The sequence below is a fragment of the Nothobranchius furzeri genome, chromosome 7 (assembly GCF_043380555.1).
Source record: "Nothobranchius furzeri strain GRZ-AD chromosome 7, NfurGRZ-RIMD1, whole genome shotgun sequence".
NCBI classification, from domain to species: domain Eukaryota; kingdom Metazoa; phylum Chordata; class Actinopteri; order Cyprinodontiformes; family Nothobranchiidae; genus Nothobranchius; species Nothobranchius furzeri.
This window is the reverse complement of record NC_091747.1, coordinates 55,230,784-55,247,566: the sequence shown is the minus strand read 5'-3', so window position 1 is coordinate 55,247,566 and position 16,783 is coordinate 55,230,784. Positions and strand designations below refer to the sequence as shown.

The 16,783-nt window shown below is 41.5% G+C and overlaps 3 protein-coding genes across 3 annotated transcripts; all 3 read right to left on the bottom strand.

The window, feature by feature from the left end:
- Nucleotides 1-906: 906 nt before the first annotated feature.
- On the bottom strand, nt 907-2,771 carry ptgdsb.1 (prostaglandin D2 synthase b, tandem duplicate 1). The gene is made up of 6 exons (XM_015955369.3): nt 2,611-2,771; nt 2,361-2,500; nt 2,207-2,286; nt 1,977-2,090; nt 1,287-1,388; nt 907-1,207 (listed from the first exon to the last, which is right to left on the bottom strand). Exons 1-6 carry the CDS (start codon nt 2,695-2,697, stop codon nt 1,170-1,172), a joined length of 561 nt encoding a protein of 186 aa, XP_015810855.1. The 5' UTR covers nt 2,698-2,771; the 3' UTR covers nt 907-1,169.
- A 710-nt stretch (nt 2,772-3,481) lies between these two features.
- Nucleotides 3,482-7,706, bottom strand: c8g (complement component 8, gamma polypeptide). Its single transcript, XM_015955368.3, has 7 exons — nt 7,350-7,706; nt 6,373-6,518; nt 6,147-6,217; nt 5,546-5,653; nt 5,367-5,471; nt 5,246-5,281; nt 3,482-3,607 (listed from the first exon to the last, which is right to left on the bottom strand). The coding sequence occupies exons 1-7, from the start codon at nt 7,524-7,526 to the stop codon at nt 3,588-3,590; spliced, it is 663 nt and encodes a 220-aa protein (XP_015810854.3). The 5' UTR covers nt 7,527-7,706; the 3' UTR covers nt 3,482-3,587.
- Nucleotides 7,707-11,729: 4,023 nt separating this feature from the next.
- Nucleotides 11,730-15,862, bottom strand: msrb2 (methionine sulfoxide reductase B2). The gene is made up of 5 exons (XM_015955367.3): nt 15,458-15,862; nt 15,062-15,159; nt 14,739-14,815; nt 14,492-14,639; nt 11,730-12,152 (listed from the first exon to the last, which is right to left on the bottom strand). The coding sequence occupies exons 1-5, from the start codon at nt 15,558-15,560 to the stop codon at nt 12,021-12,023; spliced, it is 558 nt and encodes a 185-aa protein (XP_015810853.1). The 5' UTR covers nt 15,561-15,862; the 3' UTR covers nt 11,730-12,020.
- Between the last annotated feature and the right edge of the window lie 921 nt (nt 15,863-16,783).

The following is a 16,783-nucleotide window of genomic DNA, read 5'->3' as shown; positions in this document are numbered from 1 at the left end:
CTTTAATTTGGTGGCCTTTAGAAAAATAAAAGTTATTTACATGTTTACTTTTAAATTGAACATTGAAAATAAGTACAAAGACAGAAAATTTAAATTAAAACACACCAAAGTAAGATTTTACTTAGTAATTAGTCACCTTTTGTCTGTTTGTTCATTACCTCTCACCTGGATTATGCAAACGCCCTCTTAGCTGGTGCTCCGGTCTCTGCCCTGAACCGGCTGCAGGTCGTCCAGAACGCTGCTGCCAGGTTCTTGACAAATACGCACCGACATAGCCACATTACCCCTTTCCTTACCTGGCACATCTTCACTGGTTCCCTGTCATTTTCCGAGTAAAGTTTAATTATTGACTTTTGTATTTAAAGCACTCGACGACCTGGCACCTGCCTATCTCTCTGACCTGCTCACTCCCTATGTACCCACGCACACGTTGAGGTCAACTGACCTGCTGCTTTGCACGCCCCAGATGCGATACAAATCACAGGGTGAACCAGCATTTGTACACGCTGCCCCAAAGCCGTGGAACTCGTTACCCATTATAGTTTGGCAGGCTCCATCATTGGCGGTTTTTAAATCCCTTTTAAAGACCCACTTCGATGATATTCCTCATGTTTTATCTGCTTTTGATCGGTATTTTTATCTTCTGTTTTAGTTGATTAGATTGGTTGTGTTTTGGGTTAGCCTGTGCAGCACTTTGGGCAGCTGCGTTTTAAATGTGCTATATAAATAAACTGTGGTATGGTTTTATTTTAATGATCTGAGACATCCTACCATATATGTTCTGTTTTGTTTCAAAGTGATTCTGCTGGTAGTTGTTGTGCATCATTTGTTGTTTTTTAGTTCAAAAGTGGCAGACCAAACCTTCCAGAGATGTGATTTAACTACAAAAGACTCTGAACACGGATGTGTTGTTTTAATCATTTACTTGGTATAGAGTTCACTCATTAAAAGACAAAAATTGTTACATAAAAATCAAACAAAATGCTTTTTATTGTGCTGCTCTGATGCCACTGGTAATACTCTCAGCTGAACTAGGATCATCTAGTCTTTGGTGTGGGTTAGAGTTAAATGCTTGACATTCATTGTCCTGGTCCTGTGCTGCAGCAGATGTCACAACAAGGAGTGGAGAGGTTTCTCCACGCTGATGAACAGATGAATGACAGGGTGGTTTAGGGAGCGGGGGTTGCTTCGATCTCAGGGCACTCCGCTGTGAAAAGAAAACACCAGTAAAATTGACTAAAGCACTGATTCTGGTTAAAAGAAGAGTGTGAATGCTGATGACGTACCATTCTTTGGGAGGACGATGATGTTTTCAGGCTGGATGCCGGCGGTCTGGGAATACTGAATGAACTTCTGCTGCAGGTCAGCGGTGGTCTCAGGGGTTCGGCCTGCAAGCACAAAGCTCTTTAAGCTATTGCTTTCAAACTGGTTTCAGTGGTTCTTTAAGTCATAAACTTGAGCAACTTTATATTGGACAGAACTCTGCTGCCCTCTGCTGACCAGAAACTGCACTTAACAGTTTTTGTTCTGGTAGGAACACTAGTGGGAGGTCTCTACCTACTTCACAGCTTTAGCAGTAAGCTTTTTTCAGTTTGCCGATCATCAATAAAAAGCACAAGAAGAAGAAGTGAGCTTTTTACGTTTGCATCGTGACAGAACCTGGAAGCAAAAGGTAGGGAGTAATGTCTTTGGAGGCAAAGCAAAAAGTGAGACCTACACTAGGTTGAAGAAGCTAAAGGAGGCTACGAAATCACGGACTAATGGTGACCTGGCTTTGTTGCTTCTGGACTTGTAAGTAATATTTTTTGTCCAACGGTGTAGATCTTCTTACTTTGTGGCTTATTTAGTATTTTTGGCTCATGTTAGTGTTAGCTCTAGCTACAGCAGGCTTGTTTACAAGTGTGAGGGGAGGCAAAAGTGTTACTTTAAATTCTCAATCCGTTTTTTCTCATTCAGATTTGGTGGACACAACTTACTGTACAGCTTGACGAGGACGTCAGACACTCCCTCCTGTGTCTTGATGGTGTGGGACAGAGCGTAGTTGTCGTACACAACATCAACGATGCTCATGTCATTGTCATTGTTCCACGCTAAGGGGGGAAAGGAGCGGTTTGTGAGTAAACCAGTGTGGTTCTAGGGTGTGTGTGTGTGTGTGTGTGTGTGTGTGTGTGTGTGTGTGTGTGTGTGTGTGTGTGTGGCCACTCACTCTTGCTGTGGAAGACGAAGCGTCCAGGAGTTTCTGTCTTATTGGCCAGGTGAGCCATTCTCCAACAAGTCCCATCAGCGCTGTACAGCACGAGAAAAATTGTGTTTGTGACTCTTAAATCTGAATGCTGCTTTGTTTCAGACTCATCACTTACTTCAGGGTGGCGTAAGACAAGTGCAGATCTCCTTGCTCAGTTGGGACGAACATGACAGTTCCAACCTTCATGGAATCCTTTTGAGTCACAAACCACTCAGCGTTGGTAGCAAAGCCAACCAAGTACCACTTGCCTGCAATCTAAAGGTAAACACAAAGAGCTTAATCAACAGAATGGTTCCTGCAATCCAAAAAAGTACGTGCATTAGCATAACGTTTGACTTATTGCGTAGCTGCGGAACAAATCTCACCTTCTCCAGGCTGAAGTCCTGCACAGGTGTGACAGCTGCACACACAGACAGCACACAGGTCAGCACGATCAGCACCGTGGTCCTCATTGCTTCTCAGCTTCAGCACTTCTTTCACACAGAGAGATCAGGAGTGTGGAGGATTTGCAGTCCGTTGGTTGCCTTATATGCTTCTGCAGCATCCTCCTCCCTCCTCCTGTCTCCACCCCCTGCTGCTGCTGTTGCTGCTCCTGGTACTGACTTGGACATTACAAAAACTTCCAAAGGAATGCAAATTACTGCAGTTACACAACTGGCACATGTGGATGAAAAAAATATCAAGAATTGAGCTTTTATTTTTTACAGCTCAGGAATGACTAAACTAAGCAGAACATCTGCTAGGTAAAAGCAGAATGTCTCCCCATAGCCAAAAACGAGCTGCGAACAAAGAACCAATAGAAAATTCTGCATAAAATGATTTTAGAATGCTTATAATTTCATAAAAGTTTTGAAAGTATGAGGAAAATGTGTAACGGGGACTAGGTGGTTTTTGTTTCATGGATTTAAACGGAATTTAACAAATTATGTGAGCTTTGTGCAGATGTTCGCCGAATCAGAGTTGCTTTTGTAAGTAGAGCAGGCAGGAACTGACTTGCAATCAGCTGGTTGCATAACACACACACTCACACACACATATAAATTACCAAATGTGTGCCGGGTGGAACGAGGAGCAGCACACTGGAGTGGGCATACTTGGAACCTCGTTTCACAACCAAATCCAAACCTGGCCTTTATTATCTCCAGCTCCAACATCAAGCCGTGTTTTTAACGCCTATTTGCATGCCAGAAGCACAAAGTCAAACTACGAAACCCAAAGTATCTGACAGTAAATTAATTTTTTTTCCATGGTATTTTTATTTTTAGCTTGATCCTAGTAAGTTCCTGTTTTAAGGCGGAGGTTCAGTCAGCTCCGTCGACTGGCTGGGGAGCGCTCCTCCTCTTCAGCAAGTGGGAACACAGTCTGTGAAACAAAAAGTGACATGAAATCACGTAGAAGACGTGCAGATGTTCTCCACGTGCTGTGAACGTTGGATAACATGTTGAATAAGCAGATTTTTTTTTGTTTCATGAGTTGAGCGGTACACACACAAGGCTGCTAGAGAAATCACAATATCATCATCAATCATCAATAGCGCAAGAATATCAACGGCACGTTTAATCAATCTGATCTTTTTACTCTTTAGTTTGCTTCTTAGTGCAAATATCAAGGTTTTACCAATTAATTCTGGGTTATCGGGAATTTTGCCAACAATTAGCAGCATGCTCCTGCAGTGAAAATATTATTTGCTGCTTCTGACCGAGCAGAGTTCATGAAGTGATGACAAAGTCTTTCTTGGTAAAGGTTTTTCCGTTTTTTCTTACGTCATTAGAAGTTATCAGAACAGAGAATGTCAGACCAGGGCCTGTTCCAGGGAATGATTAAATCATTGCTCCTGAGCTTCATAGAAGGTTATTCAAAACATTCTAAATAATCCTGTTGTTTTTTTGCAGATGTTGAAGTGGTGAGGCACTGCTCTGAGCAGAAATTTTGTAAAAAAAAAAACCAAAAAGGTTTTTTTTACACAATTTTGATGGAAAAAGTACCAAACTTTGAAAAAAAGAATTTGATTTTGGGGTAAACAACAGCGATCCTCTTTGGCATTAACTAGAAAAATCCCGAAATTGAATGAAAATAATTTGTCTTGACACAAAAACATTCTGAGCCTTTTCTTCTACAACTCCAAAAGCCTTTAGGAAAATTTTCATTTTGTTTTCTAAAATGCTGATGATAATATTTAAAAAAAATACTCTTTTTAAGTTTTATATTAAACAAGTTGTGCAAGATAGTGGAAATTTCTGGAAGGGCAGCGGGGGTGGGGGGGGGGGGTAAAATGGCTCTGTCCTTTGAGCCGTTGTGTGTCCTAACATAATTGGCCCCATACTTTTCGGACTTTGCTAAGATGTCAGTGTGTCACCACTACTTCACCAGCGAGTGACTAAGTGCGCCGTGATTTAATCCATTCAGGGGACGGGGAGACTGGCTGTGTGACATTAAAATGACCAGAAAAGGAATCATTTTTTCCATTACAAATGACGGTGCTTTGGGGGATTTCTAACGCATTTTTCAGCATTGGGCGGTTAGAAACAGCAGTTTTAAAACTGCTTCTTTTCTTTTCCTTTCATTCTGCTTCACCAGCAACTCTTCCAATATAACGAATGTCGGTTGTTTGACCACGTCTGCCGATGTCACTTCCTACTGCGTTCCAACCAACCAATCAGCACAAGTTAACCACAAGTCCCACCCAGCAACAAACCCCAGTAGTTCAGGTCCTCAGTTAGTCCCTGAAATGGCCTGGAAAGTGGTCCTGTTGGGCCAGCTCAGTAAAATGGAGACGTGTGCATGCCACAAACATCCGGTAAAAATACCTGGAGAGTCCGATAGTGGAATCGGGTCTAAACGTACTGATCATTGCTGGATCAGAAAGCTGGACTGTCTTTGAAAACATATAAAAAGGCTCATGTTGAGCAGGAATCCCAGTGAAGGCATCACATTTGAACAAGGATGCATCTTGTGTTTGGATTTTAGGTGTTATTTTGCATAATCATTATTGCAACTTACTGATTATATGGTCCTGGTCCACATTGCCACAGTGACCTATAGAGATGGGGACAATTAATAATATAATATTACCTTAAAGTGAAACATGATGTATATTTAGTGTCTCTTTTCATGCTCTTACTGTACGTGGGGAAAGGGAATAGGTAGGCCAGCCCCAAACTGTGTTTCTCAGCAAGCTGTTCAAATTTGGCCAGGACTGGTTCCGATAGGTTGTCCACGGACCTGCCTGCAAGCCATCATAGCAACATTTATAGGTGTGGTATGTCGTTGTCACTGGAAACGTGCAGCTAATGAACCTACTGTAGAGCTTTGCTGTGATTCTGCCCTGTTTCTGGTAGTACAGGACTGCATAGCCGGTGTAGTCCGTTTCTCCAATCACGATGTCGGTGTTGAGCTCAGGACGAGCTCCTGTTGGGAATAACAAAGAGCTGAGTGGACAAACCTGCTAGCCTGGCAAGCCAGACTAAATAAATGTATTATTTAGTCTGGCAACGCTCCATTGACGGCTCTCGGTTGTGGGGCGGGTTCTACCGTTGTCTTTCAAATGATCGCATTCCACTGGACAATGAATGTGACATACTCTTGTTTCACTCTGTTGCGTCATCCCACCCACCAGGCATATAGAGTGCCCTGATTGGCCCACAAAGCGGATGAAGCTCTGTGATTTGTTCACTAAGCAGATAGAGCACTATGATTGGTCCACCATTATGGACCAATCACAGCTCTTTATGTGTTTGAAACCCCTCTAGAGAGCTGTGATTGGTTAGCCAGAGTCCTGGTAGGAGCTGCAGAGGTTCCAATGGAGCGTTCCTAGACCAAACTTTGCAAAGCACGAATTTGGTCTAGTTCACTAGGCTACAAACCTGCATGCTCAGCCAAATGCTAAACAAAAAGAGCTGACCTTTAAGTGTCAGCTTTCCCGGAGTTGAGGTTAGATGATAGACCTGTAAAATCTCCCAGCACTGATGATTACTGGAAAAAGGAGAAAATTTAAGAAATGACTTGTATTATTATCACCACTCCAAAGCCAAGTCAGATGAACTCAAGATCTCGAAGTGGCACAAGGGGAAAGCTGATGGGTGTTACTGTTCTTCTTGTTTTGGAGGTAAAACGAAAACAGGACTTACTGTCGGGTTTTTGTACTAACAGACAGGGTTTGGTCAGAGTCAGAGGGACCTGTGAGGGTTATGACAGTTGGCTCCACACTGGTTCCTCGTGTGATCAGGTAGGAGCACTTTGAAGCAGCGTTAAGGAGGTACCACGTTCCTGTCATCTGCAACAGAGAATTCTCATATAATTCTTTCTGGTGGCACTGATCTGTTTCTGATGCTGTATTTTACATTGCCTCCATGTGGCCTCAACTCAAAAGACACAGTTTCACGAACACAAAATCCCCCTCGCTGATTTAAGGCTGATAGTGACCCGGTATGGGTAACAACCAGGAAAAAAGGAAAACTAGCTTTCCAAGTAACTTTTAGCTGAACACTTTTAGGTCAGGTGTTTTCAAATGTGAACAATAATTGTCTCTTATTGAAGATTTTTAAGTAATTTGTTGTTAAATTTTACACTTTCTACACTTGTTTTTAAATTTGAGGTATAAAATAGGTAAAAACACAATCTGTATCAGAGTGCAAAGGTCAGACAACAGCACACAGATCTGTTTGCAGTGGTCTAGATGAAATCAGCATGCAGGACAAAGTTCGTTGTCTAATTCAATCAAAATGAGCTCCTTCATCATAAACAAGCTGAATGTGTTCACTTTTGTCCTAATAAACTCACAAATGAGTTAATTTATGCTGATGGAGTTTATTCGTGGGGTTTGGACAAATCTGGAGAAATCTGTTGGTTTTTGGTCCGCTACACATCTCTGCATGTTGGACAGAAAGGGGGACGAATATTTTGAATGTCCTTGATGTTATGGTTTTTGGGCAGTAACCCACTGGACAGATCTGAAACAATCCACTTTTATGGAATGTGTGCACCACACTTCATTTAGCAACACGATTTTTAATTCTAGGCGCAATGAGAGCATTGTCAAACAAATCAAACGTTCTGATCTCCAGAAACGTTCCAGAAACAGCTTTTTCCTTCCCCAGTCTCTTACCCGATGTATGTCTATATTCTGAGGAGGTGGAGTCGAGTCCAACGGGTTATCCTTTGGCTTCGTCGGAGGTCGCCTTTGAGGTTTTGGTCGACTTCTGGCCCCTCCTATAGCCTCAGCTGGAACCCAGAGACTCAGCAACGCCAACACTACAAGCACGCATCGACACACTCCCATCATCCTGACTGAAGAGTCTTGTCTTTAAGCTAGATAACTCTACTTCCTTCAGGTTCAGATCTTTTTCGTGAAATTCACTTTTCAGAGTCTCCACCTCTGAATGTTTTTGCTGGCTGCTGTGTAGTATCTGCTTTACTCAATCTGCACAGTCCCATATGAAATGCAGAGGACAGGAGAGAGACTGTGTTAAACATTAATATGGTTCATTGGTAAAGATGGGGCCCTTCTGAAGGGCTGTGTTCCATTTCTGTACAACAGGGGGCAGTAAAAGCTTCCCATCTGTTTGTGTAGTACAGAATTGCTCTGCAATACATTTCTGTGTAGAGGTCATAAACAATAATTTTGTTTTTAGATTGAAAAAATATATTAGTTCTGGTTGGATTGACAAGCTAATGGCTAGTCTGATCCCTCACCTATCCAGTCCGGTCGGAATTCATCTCAATTTTGATAAACAGAGGTCATTAAAGGTCATTAAAGAGGCGATCTACAACACTGTTCATAAACTTTCCACATTTGGATTACTTCTTTAGGTGAAAGAGTAATGACCAGGCAAGATGTGAGGAATCAAGATTTCAAGATGAGAATACAATAAAATTTGCCTAGAAACCTAGACAAACCAAAGCAATAGAAAAAGATTTAGTTCTGCAGGTTAATATAGTTACGCTCTACTGTAATATTAGCTGTTCCACCATTGGCTTGGTTAAGTTTAGCCCAGGCCAGTCACAGCCCTCTGTTTGTAAAGAAACGATGCGGATCATACACACACACACACACACACACACACACACACACACACACACACACAGGGGTGGATTAAGGACTGAAGAACATCCGGGGCTTAACACACGCACACACACGTGACACGCACTAGTCAACATCATATTTGTCTTGTACCACATCATTTTTAATCTGAAGCTACATATTAAGCATATTCATGGCAGAGTATTGTTCCTGTTAGTATTTAGTGTGAGATGATAGTAAATATTCCCTTTCTTTCTCCAACAACTTTACCTGATAGTAAGCTAACTTTAGGCAAACCAGCAGCACAACAAATATTTTCAAATAAGACTCACAAACCTGAGTCAACACCAGTCTCATCAAAGCTGGGGTTCTGTCGCCGTACTTTTGGTCTAAAAAACGTCCTTATGTCCATCTTCACTCATGCGTTTCAGGCAGACTGCAGAAGAAGCCAGCTGCTGAAGGGCTTCTTCTGCAGTGGTGGAGGCTCAGGCAGGCTGTATACAAACTACTGCCAGCTGCTCCCTCTCTGTTGGACTTTGGTACTGCATGTTACTTCCACGATTTAGATCCGGGGCTTTTCATAAAACATCCGGGGCTTGAGCCCAAGTAGCCGGGCCTAACGCCGCCCCTGCACACACACACACATATATATATATATATATATATATATATATATATATATATATATATATATATATCCAATCCAATCCAATCCAATCCAGTTTATTTATAAAGCACTTTACAAGACCCAGCACAGGAACAAAGTGCTGTACAGAAAGTACATTAAAACAATTGACTAGAAAGAAAACAGCAAAGATAAATAAAACACATGATACATAAAATTAAACTAGCCCTATATTAAAAATAAAAACTTGATAAAACTTGATAAAACCGCATTTGAATCACCTAAAACAGCTAAAATAAAATAAAAATTAGAAACCAACATCTCACAAGGTATTAAAAGCCAGGGTAAAGAGGTGTGTTTTCAGGAGTGCCTTAAAAGCAGATAAGGAACTGGCCTGTCTTATCTCTAAAGGAAGTTCGTTCCACAGTTTTGGGGCTGCAACAGCAAAAGCACGATCTCCTCTAAATTTACGCTCAGTCCTGGGTACAATCAGGAGCAGCTGATCAGCAGACCTGAGAGAGCGGGAGGGAGTGTAAGGCTGTATCAGATCAGAGAGATAAGAGGGGGCAAGGCCATGAAGACCTTTAAAAGCAAATAAAAGAATTTTAAAATGAATCCTAAAAGAAATGGGCAGCCAGTGAAGTGAAGCTAAAACAGGGGAAATGTGCTCAAACTTTCGAGTGCCAGTTAAAAGACGAGCTGCGGCATTTTGCACTCTCTGTAGCTGACTAATACATGATGCACTGACCCCAATGTAGAGTGCGTTACAGTAATCCAGCCGAGTGGTTACAAAGGCGTGGATCACTGTCTCAAAGTGCTGCCGTGAAAGAATTGGCTTTATTTTTGCCAGCTGCCTGAGGTGAAAGAAGCCAGATTTTACCACCGCCTTAATCTGATGTTCAAACTTCAGATCACAGTCCACTTTGACCCCCAAGTTGGTGACAGTTGGTTTAACAAACTGGGCCAAGGAATCTACAAACACATTGGGTGTCTCAGTAGGACTACCAAAAATCATCACCTCAGTCTTTTTATCATTGAATTTTTAAAAATTCACAGACATCCAAGCCTTTATGTCGTCAAGACACTGTAGTAATGGCTGTATGAGGTTTCTGCCTTTTTTCTTTAGAGGGACATAGATCTGACAGTCGTCAGCATACAAGTGGAAGGCAATGCCATGCTTTCTCAATATAGAACCGAGAGGAAGAAGATACAAAGAGAAGAGGAGGGGGCCTAGAACTGAGCCCTGCGGGACACCACACAAGAGCGGAGCGGAGGACGACACATAGTCACCGAGACTGACACAAAAAGTTCGCCCCGCCAAATAGGACCTGAACCACTCCAGAGCTGTGCCGCTAATGCCCACCCAGTGCTCTAAACGAGAGAATAAAACAGCATGATCCACAGTATCAAAAGCAGCTGTCAAATCTAAAAGCACAAGAACAACACAGTCCCCAGCATCAGTAGCTAAGTATATGTCATTAAAAACTTTTAAAAGGGCTGATTCAGTGCTGTGAAAGGGTTTAAAACCAGATTGGAAAACCTCTAATACATTTTGCTTTTCCAGGAAGGCCAATATTTGGCTATGAACTACCTTTTCAAGAATTTTAGAAAGAAACGGTAGTTTGGAGATAGGCCTGTAATTCGCAAGATCCTGCGGATCAAGAGCAGGTTTTTTAATCAGGGGTTTGACTACTGCATGTTTAAAATCTTTAGGGACAACGCCTGACCTCAGACTATGGTTTACCAGCTCAAGAACCAGAGGACCAACTGTAGGTATCACCTCTTTTAAAAGTCGAGGAGGAACAGCATAATTTGGAGACCCTGCAGGCTTAAGATGACCAACAGTCTCCTGTAGAGATGACAGAGTCACAGGCTCAAACCTGTCAAAGACAGCAGAGCAGGAAACAACGACTGAGGGGTCATGAGCACAAGGACAGATTTGAGCCCTTGTGGAGGAGACCTTCTCAATAAAGAAGAGTAACAAATTTTCACATGCTTCTAATGAGGGCTCAATAGAGTCAGCATATGGTGCACTAAGAACAGAGTTAATAGTTTTGAATAACACACGCGGGTTGTGGCAGTTAGACAAAATAATGTCCGAAAAGTGTTTTCTTTTGGCCTCTTTCACAGTTCTTTGATATTGACGCCAACAGTCCTTCAGCATCTGAAATGACACCTGTAGTTTGTCCTTTTTCCATTTGCGTTCAGCTCGACGGCAGTCGCGTCTGACAGCTCGGGTCATTTCGTTCAGCCATATGTGTGTGTGTGTGTGTGTATAATATACATATATATATATATGTATATACATGTATATATATATATATATATATATATATATATATATACATGTATATATATATATATATATATATATATATATATATATATATATATATGTATATACATGTATATATATATATATATATATGTATATACATGTATATACATATATATATATATATATATATATATATATATATATATATATATATATATATATATAAGTGTTGTTCCTGGGCTGCCAACATCTTTGTTGTTTTTCTCTGCCCTGTTGACCAATAACTGTTGCTATGAATACCTGACATTGTTTATCTCTGATTGGTTCAAGCGCTGTCCAATTGTGTGCCAAAAAATTTGAAAGACAACAGTAGAATCCGCCTCACGACCGATCTCTCTCTGTGTGGGTTGTGGCCAGACTATATTTTCACATATACGGGATGGCGCCCCAGCCCACAATACATTGAAAGTTAAAGCAGAACTTGATCTTAAGCTATCTGGATTTTCTTGCAAAGAAAAGTCTACAAGGTTATAATATTTAAAGCAAAAAAAGACACGAAACGTGACTGAGAACTTTTTATGAAAATAATGGCTCAATGAGCAGATCCCAGCAAGACGCATTCTTTCTAATGACATTATACAGTCATACTCAACAAATATTAGTAAAAACACCAAAAACATGAAGAGTTGGATCTGTGTGTGGTTCAACTTAACTAAACCTGTCTCTACTGTTATTAGCTTCCAGTGTTTTCTGAGACCATTTAGGGACACGTTACTGTCAAAATCATTTAACAAACATGTTCAGATCATGAATGCAGAATGAAGGATCCAGTAAAACCAATCATTTAAGTCCATCACTTCCGCTCATCCTCGTCGACTTTGTTGTTTTCTCTTGGTTTAAATTTGAGTGCCGCACTGTTGATGCAGAAGCGCTGGCCCATTGGGTCTGGGCCGTCATCAAACACGTGACCCAGGTGGGCATCACACTGTGTGACAAATACACAACAGCAGAAGAAATTTAGACCACGGCTTTCCTTAATAAATCACACAACACAATGTTTTTTTAATGATGTCATTATTGTTTACAAATGTACTAAATTAAAATAGGATTTTAAAACTGATTTCTTGCATTTTTGCTGACACACTGAAAAATAAGTCATCTCCAGTCACTGCATTTTATTAATGTTGAAATAATATTGAAATAACTAAAATACTAGAATAAATATTAGAATTTTTACCTATCACATATCAGTTTACACAAAATCCGTTAGGTCCTGTGCTTCACACATTCTTCCACATCCCTTAACACCGAGTGCTGAAGAACTCATTCGGCCCAATTCCAATATTGTAACCTGGGTAATTTGACTGGACCTTTGCATCATGTGTGCGTCTCCATTTCACCAGCCCGACTCAACAGGACCACCTTCTGTGCCATTTCAGGGACCAACCATGTCACGTTGCAGGTTAGGAGGAGGTTAGGACCCAAGGTGCAGACAACACCAGATGGCACGAGGCGGGAGCGGTTGAAAAAGTAAAATCCTTTATTTAGGAATATAACCAAAAATCCAAAGGGAAGGAGGCCAAAACCTAATAACTAAACTCAGACAAAAACCAAAAGCTCACTTACTGAGCAGAGACCTAGAGACTAGTAGGGAGGGACAAAACAACGCTGACATAAATGGTAAATGGCCTGTATTTGATATAGCGCCTTCTAGAGTCCTGGAACCCCCCAAGGCGCTTTACAACACAATCAGTCATTCACCCATTCACACACTGGTGGGGATGAGCTACAATGTAGCCACAGCTGCCCTGGAGCGCACTGACAGAGGCGAGGCTGCCTAGCACTGGCGCCACCGGTCCCTCCGACCACCACCAGCAGGCAACGTGGGTTAAGTGTCTTGCCCAAGGACACAACGACAGCGACAGACTGAGTGGGGCTCGAACCTGCAACCTTCCGATTACGGGGCGAGCGCTTAACTCCTGTGCCACCGTCGCCACATAAGACAATGAACCAACAAACACAGAGTGACAAGACAGGGCTTAACGAGACTGGGAAGATGAGAGGGAGATGAATTGCAGGTGTGTGGGGAGAGGGACCAGGTGAACACAATTACTAACTCAGGGAAGAAACTAACATGACCTAAGAGTGAACCTAAAAACAGAAAAGTAACCACATAGCTAAAATTCTAAAGGGAAGGAGAACTACAAAAACCGGTGGGACAAAACATATTAAAGAGACTAATAGAAATGAAAAGTTGAAACTATAAACACTGCAGAGGGATGACTGGAGAAGACTAAAGGAACACAGGAGACACATAAATGAGATGCAGACAAAGGACAAATGAGGGCGCTATGAAACACAAAAGGAGAACCTGGAGTGGGAACTGGAGGGGCTGGGGAACAAAGGGACACAGAACACGACAAACCAACTACACCAACTGGGGTTTGTACTCAGAAATGTCCCGATAGAGCCGCTGGATGGGACTTGTGGTTAACTTGTGCGGATTAGGCATTAGACATTAGACATCGACAAACAACCGGTGTTTGTAAAATAGGAAAAATTGCTCGGGAAACAGAATGGAAGAAAAAGAAAATTGACAGCACTGATGCTGCTTTAAAATCACCGTTTTTAAACTTAAAATGCCGAACAAATGCAGCAGAAATCCCTCCACATGCTGTAATTTACACTGCTTTATGTTCTCCTAAAGAGCACTGTAAAAAAAAATAGCTATTTATCTGTTCATTGAACACCTCTTTTCACGTCACAAAACCACTCTCCTGGGATGGCTTAAATTACAGTGTGCTTTGACAAAATAAAATTTTTTAATGTCATTCATGTCCGTTCATTGCTGGAACCGTCGCAATTTTCCAATGTTTTAGCAAAGTCCTGAAAGGGCTCATTTTGTATGGAGACACATTGGCTGAGAGGACCGAGCCATCGTATTTTTCCCGTCTCAGAAACTTCCCAGTGCTCTTATATTGGAAACACAGCTTGTTTTTAGGCCATAAGGAATCTTGTCATTAAATTTGTTGTTTCTCCCGTTCATCTGACCTCATTGCAACAGATAACTTCACTTGTGGGATCCCAACTTGTTGGACTCCCACTTAATTATGAAGAATTTAATATTTAAACAACATTTTAACTCAAGTTTCAAGTATTCAATTTAATTTTGTGCAGAAATTTCCAAATGCTGCTTCACCAAAATGTGTGCAGGTACTGGTACTTTTGGTCGGAGTCATCGTACTACATGGCCATACCTAGCTAGACGACACAACAAATGTACTTTACTGAATAATCCTTTGTATAGCAGGAAAAAAAACTCACATTTTTACAAAGGACCTCTGTCCCTGCACTTCCCAGGCTGTTGTCAGGGCGACGAATGATAGAGGTATGGCTTTCATCTCGCTCCCATGTCCCATGAGCCTCTTTGAACGCCGGCCACCCTGTCCCTGAGTCGTACTTAGCCTCTGAACTGGGATGTGAAGAGACAACACACATCCATTCAGTACAGCTGTAGCCACACTTTATTTTTTAAGTAATATCTTTGTGCCGGTTGGATCCAAACGGATACCTGAAGAGTGGAACGTCACAGCCGACACAGTGGTACATCCCCACTTCAAAATGGTTCAGGTAGATCCCACTGAAAGGCTGAAAATACCCACAAAAGTTTAGACAGATGCAAACCCAGAAGAGGTGTGTGTTGCTAAATATATACAGACAGAACTGGGCCTCGGGTTCATTGTCTTATCGTTTCTGTGCTTTTAAACGTGACACTTTGATCGTATTTCTTTACTGGCAGCACTAAAAGCTTGTAGCTATACTGACACAAAATAGCTGATCAAAGTCCACCTGTAAGGACGGTTCATGGCAGATCAGGCTGTTACATTCGCTCACCTCCTCAGTTCCCTTCTCTCTGGTGACTACAAACTGCTCTGGGGTCAGTTTCTTCTGCCAGTCTGTGGTCTGGTCATAACGTGTTAGAGACTGCAGACCTGCACAAAGCAGAGCAGAACACAAATCATGATTAAGGCAGTATTCATCATTACAGCATCGTCTTTAGTAGTTTGAGCATAAAACTAAATAAGGATTACACCTGGAGGTAAATTAGTGGAAAAAACTTTAAAGTAACAGGGGGGAAAAACGAATTGTTTGCAATTCTGTGAGATTTTAAGACAAATATGTAACAAAGCGAATTAAAAGGCAAAAAATTGAATAAGAACTCAACATCCAGACAGAGTCAAGTGCACCAGGGGAGCAGCTGCAGCAATGGGACATACATGGTCGGTCTACCTTTAGATGTGGAAAAAGGACGGATGATCTTCCTCGGTTTCACCGCCGATCTGACTGCTGCGTGGCCAGAAATGACGAGGAAACGTCCGACGAACCGAGACATGTTTGTTCCCGCGGTGTCAGGTGGCAAGAGTCGTGCGCTCCCGACGCCGCGCGAGGGTGGCGAGCAGACGTCTATCGCAAGCTGATCGCAAGCCTTGATCACAATTCGCCCACTTTTGAGCACGTTTGGTTATTGAACAGTGTCTTAATCGCCGTCTTTAAACTTAAAACGCCGATAAAAGCGGCGAAAATCCCTTGAATCAATTTCCCTCTGGGATTAATAAAGTATGTTTAAATTGAATTTGAATTCAGAACGCCATATTGCACACCGTCTTCATGTAGTCTTTCAGAGCGCCGTAAAAAACGACGTTTTATCTAGTCATTGAACGCCAAACTGCAGGCACTTTTAGCGCGTACTCAGAACGGCGTAAAAGACGGCATTTTTGACAGCACACATGGACGTAATTTTGGGGGGGACAGGGGGGACGTGTCTCCCACCCCCACCCCCCACCCACCCTCCCCAAAGTCAAGTTTTGATCCCTGCACTTTTTACCATCCAAAAACAATATTACTTTATATTAAATTGACACTGGTTGAGCTCTAGGACCAAGCAGAAAACAACCATTTGTGTTGAAGCCTGTTTCCCATTAGAACATACTGGCTTAAATTCACCAAAATGACCTCATATATAGGGATTGTTGCATTAGCTCATGTTAAACATGATTTTATTACTGCTATTTGCATTGATATTAATAAAATGAAGACACTGACACAATCTGTCCCTATTAAATAAACAATAATAAAACATGGACTGATGTGATCAGACTTGTATCAGTTGGATGTATTCACCACTAGGGGGCACCCAGACGTAAGCCAAAAGCCACAGGAGGATTTTTCAAAGTGTGTTTTATTTGTTAGGAATGTAAAATGACTTTCATCATATTTAAATTTTCTGATTATATGTAAAAGTAATTAAAAAACGAGTAAAATGCTTAATGGAATGAACCTGTTATTTACATATCTGATATTTTCAGAAATTCAAGATAAAAGATTGTTTCATTGCACAGGTGTACAACAAAGTTGTCTTTGCGCTCACTAAAGACAGCTCATAAGGATGTAGTAAACTATAAGAACAATTTAAAACCCAGACCGAGAGCCCTTGAGACAGATTCCCTGAGTTGTAACTGCCTTCTGTAATTGTGTAAATATGTCTGTGTAGCTAAAACAAATGAAAATGAGGTTTTTAATCTCAGTGGGAACTTCCTGGTTAAATAAAGAATAAAT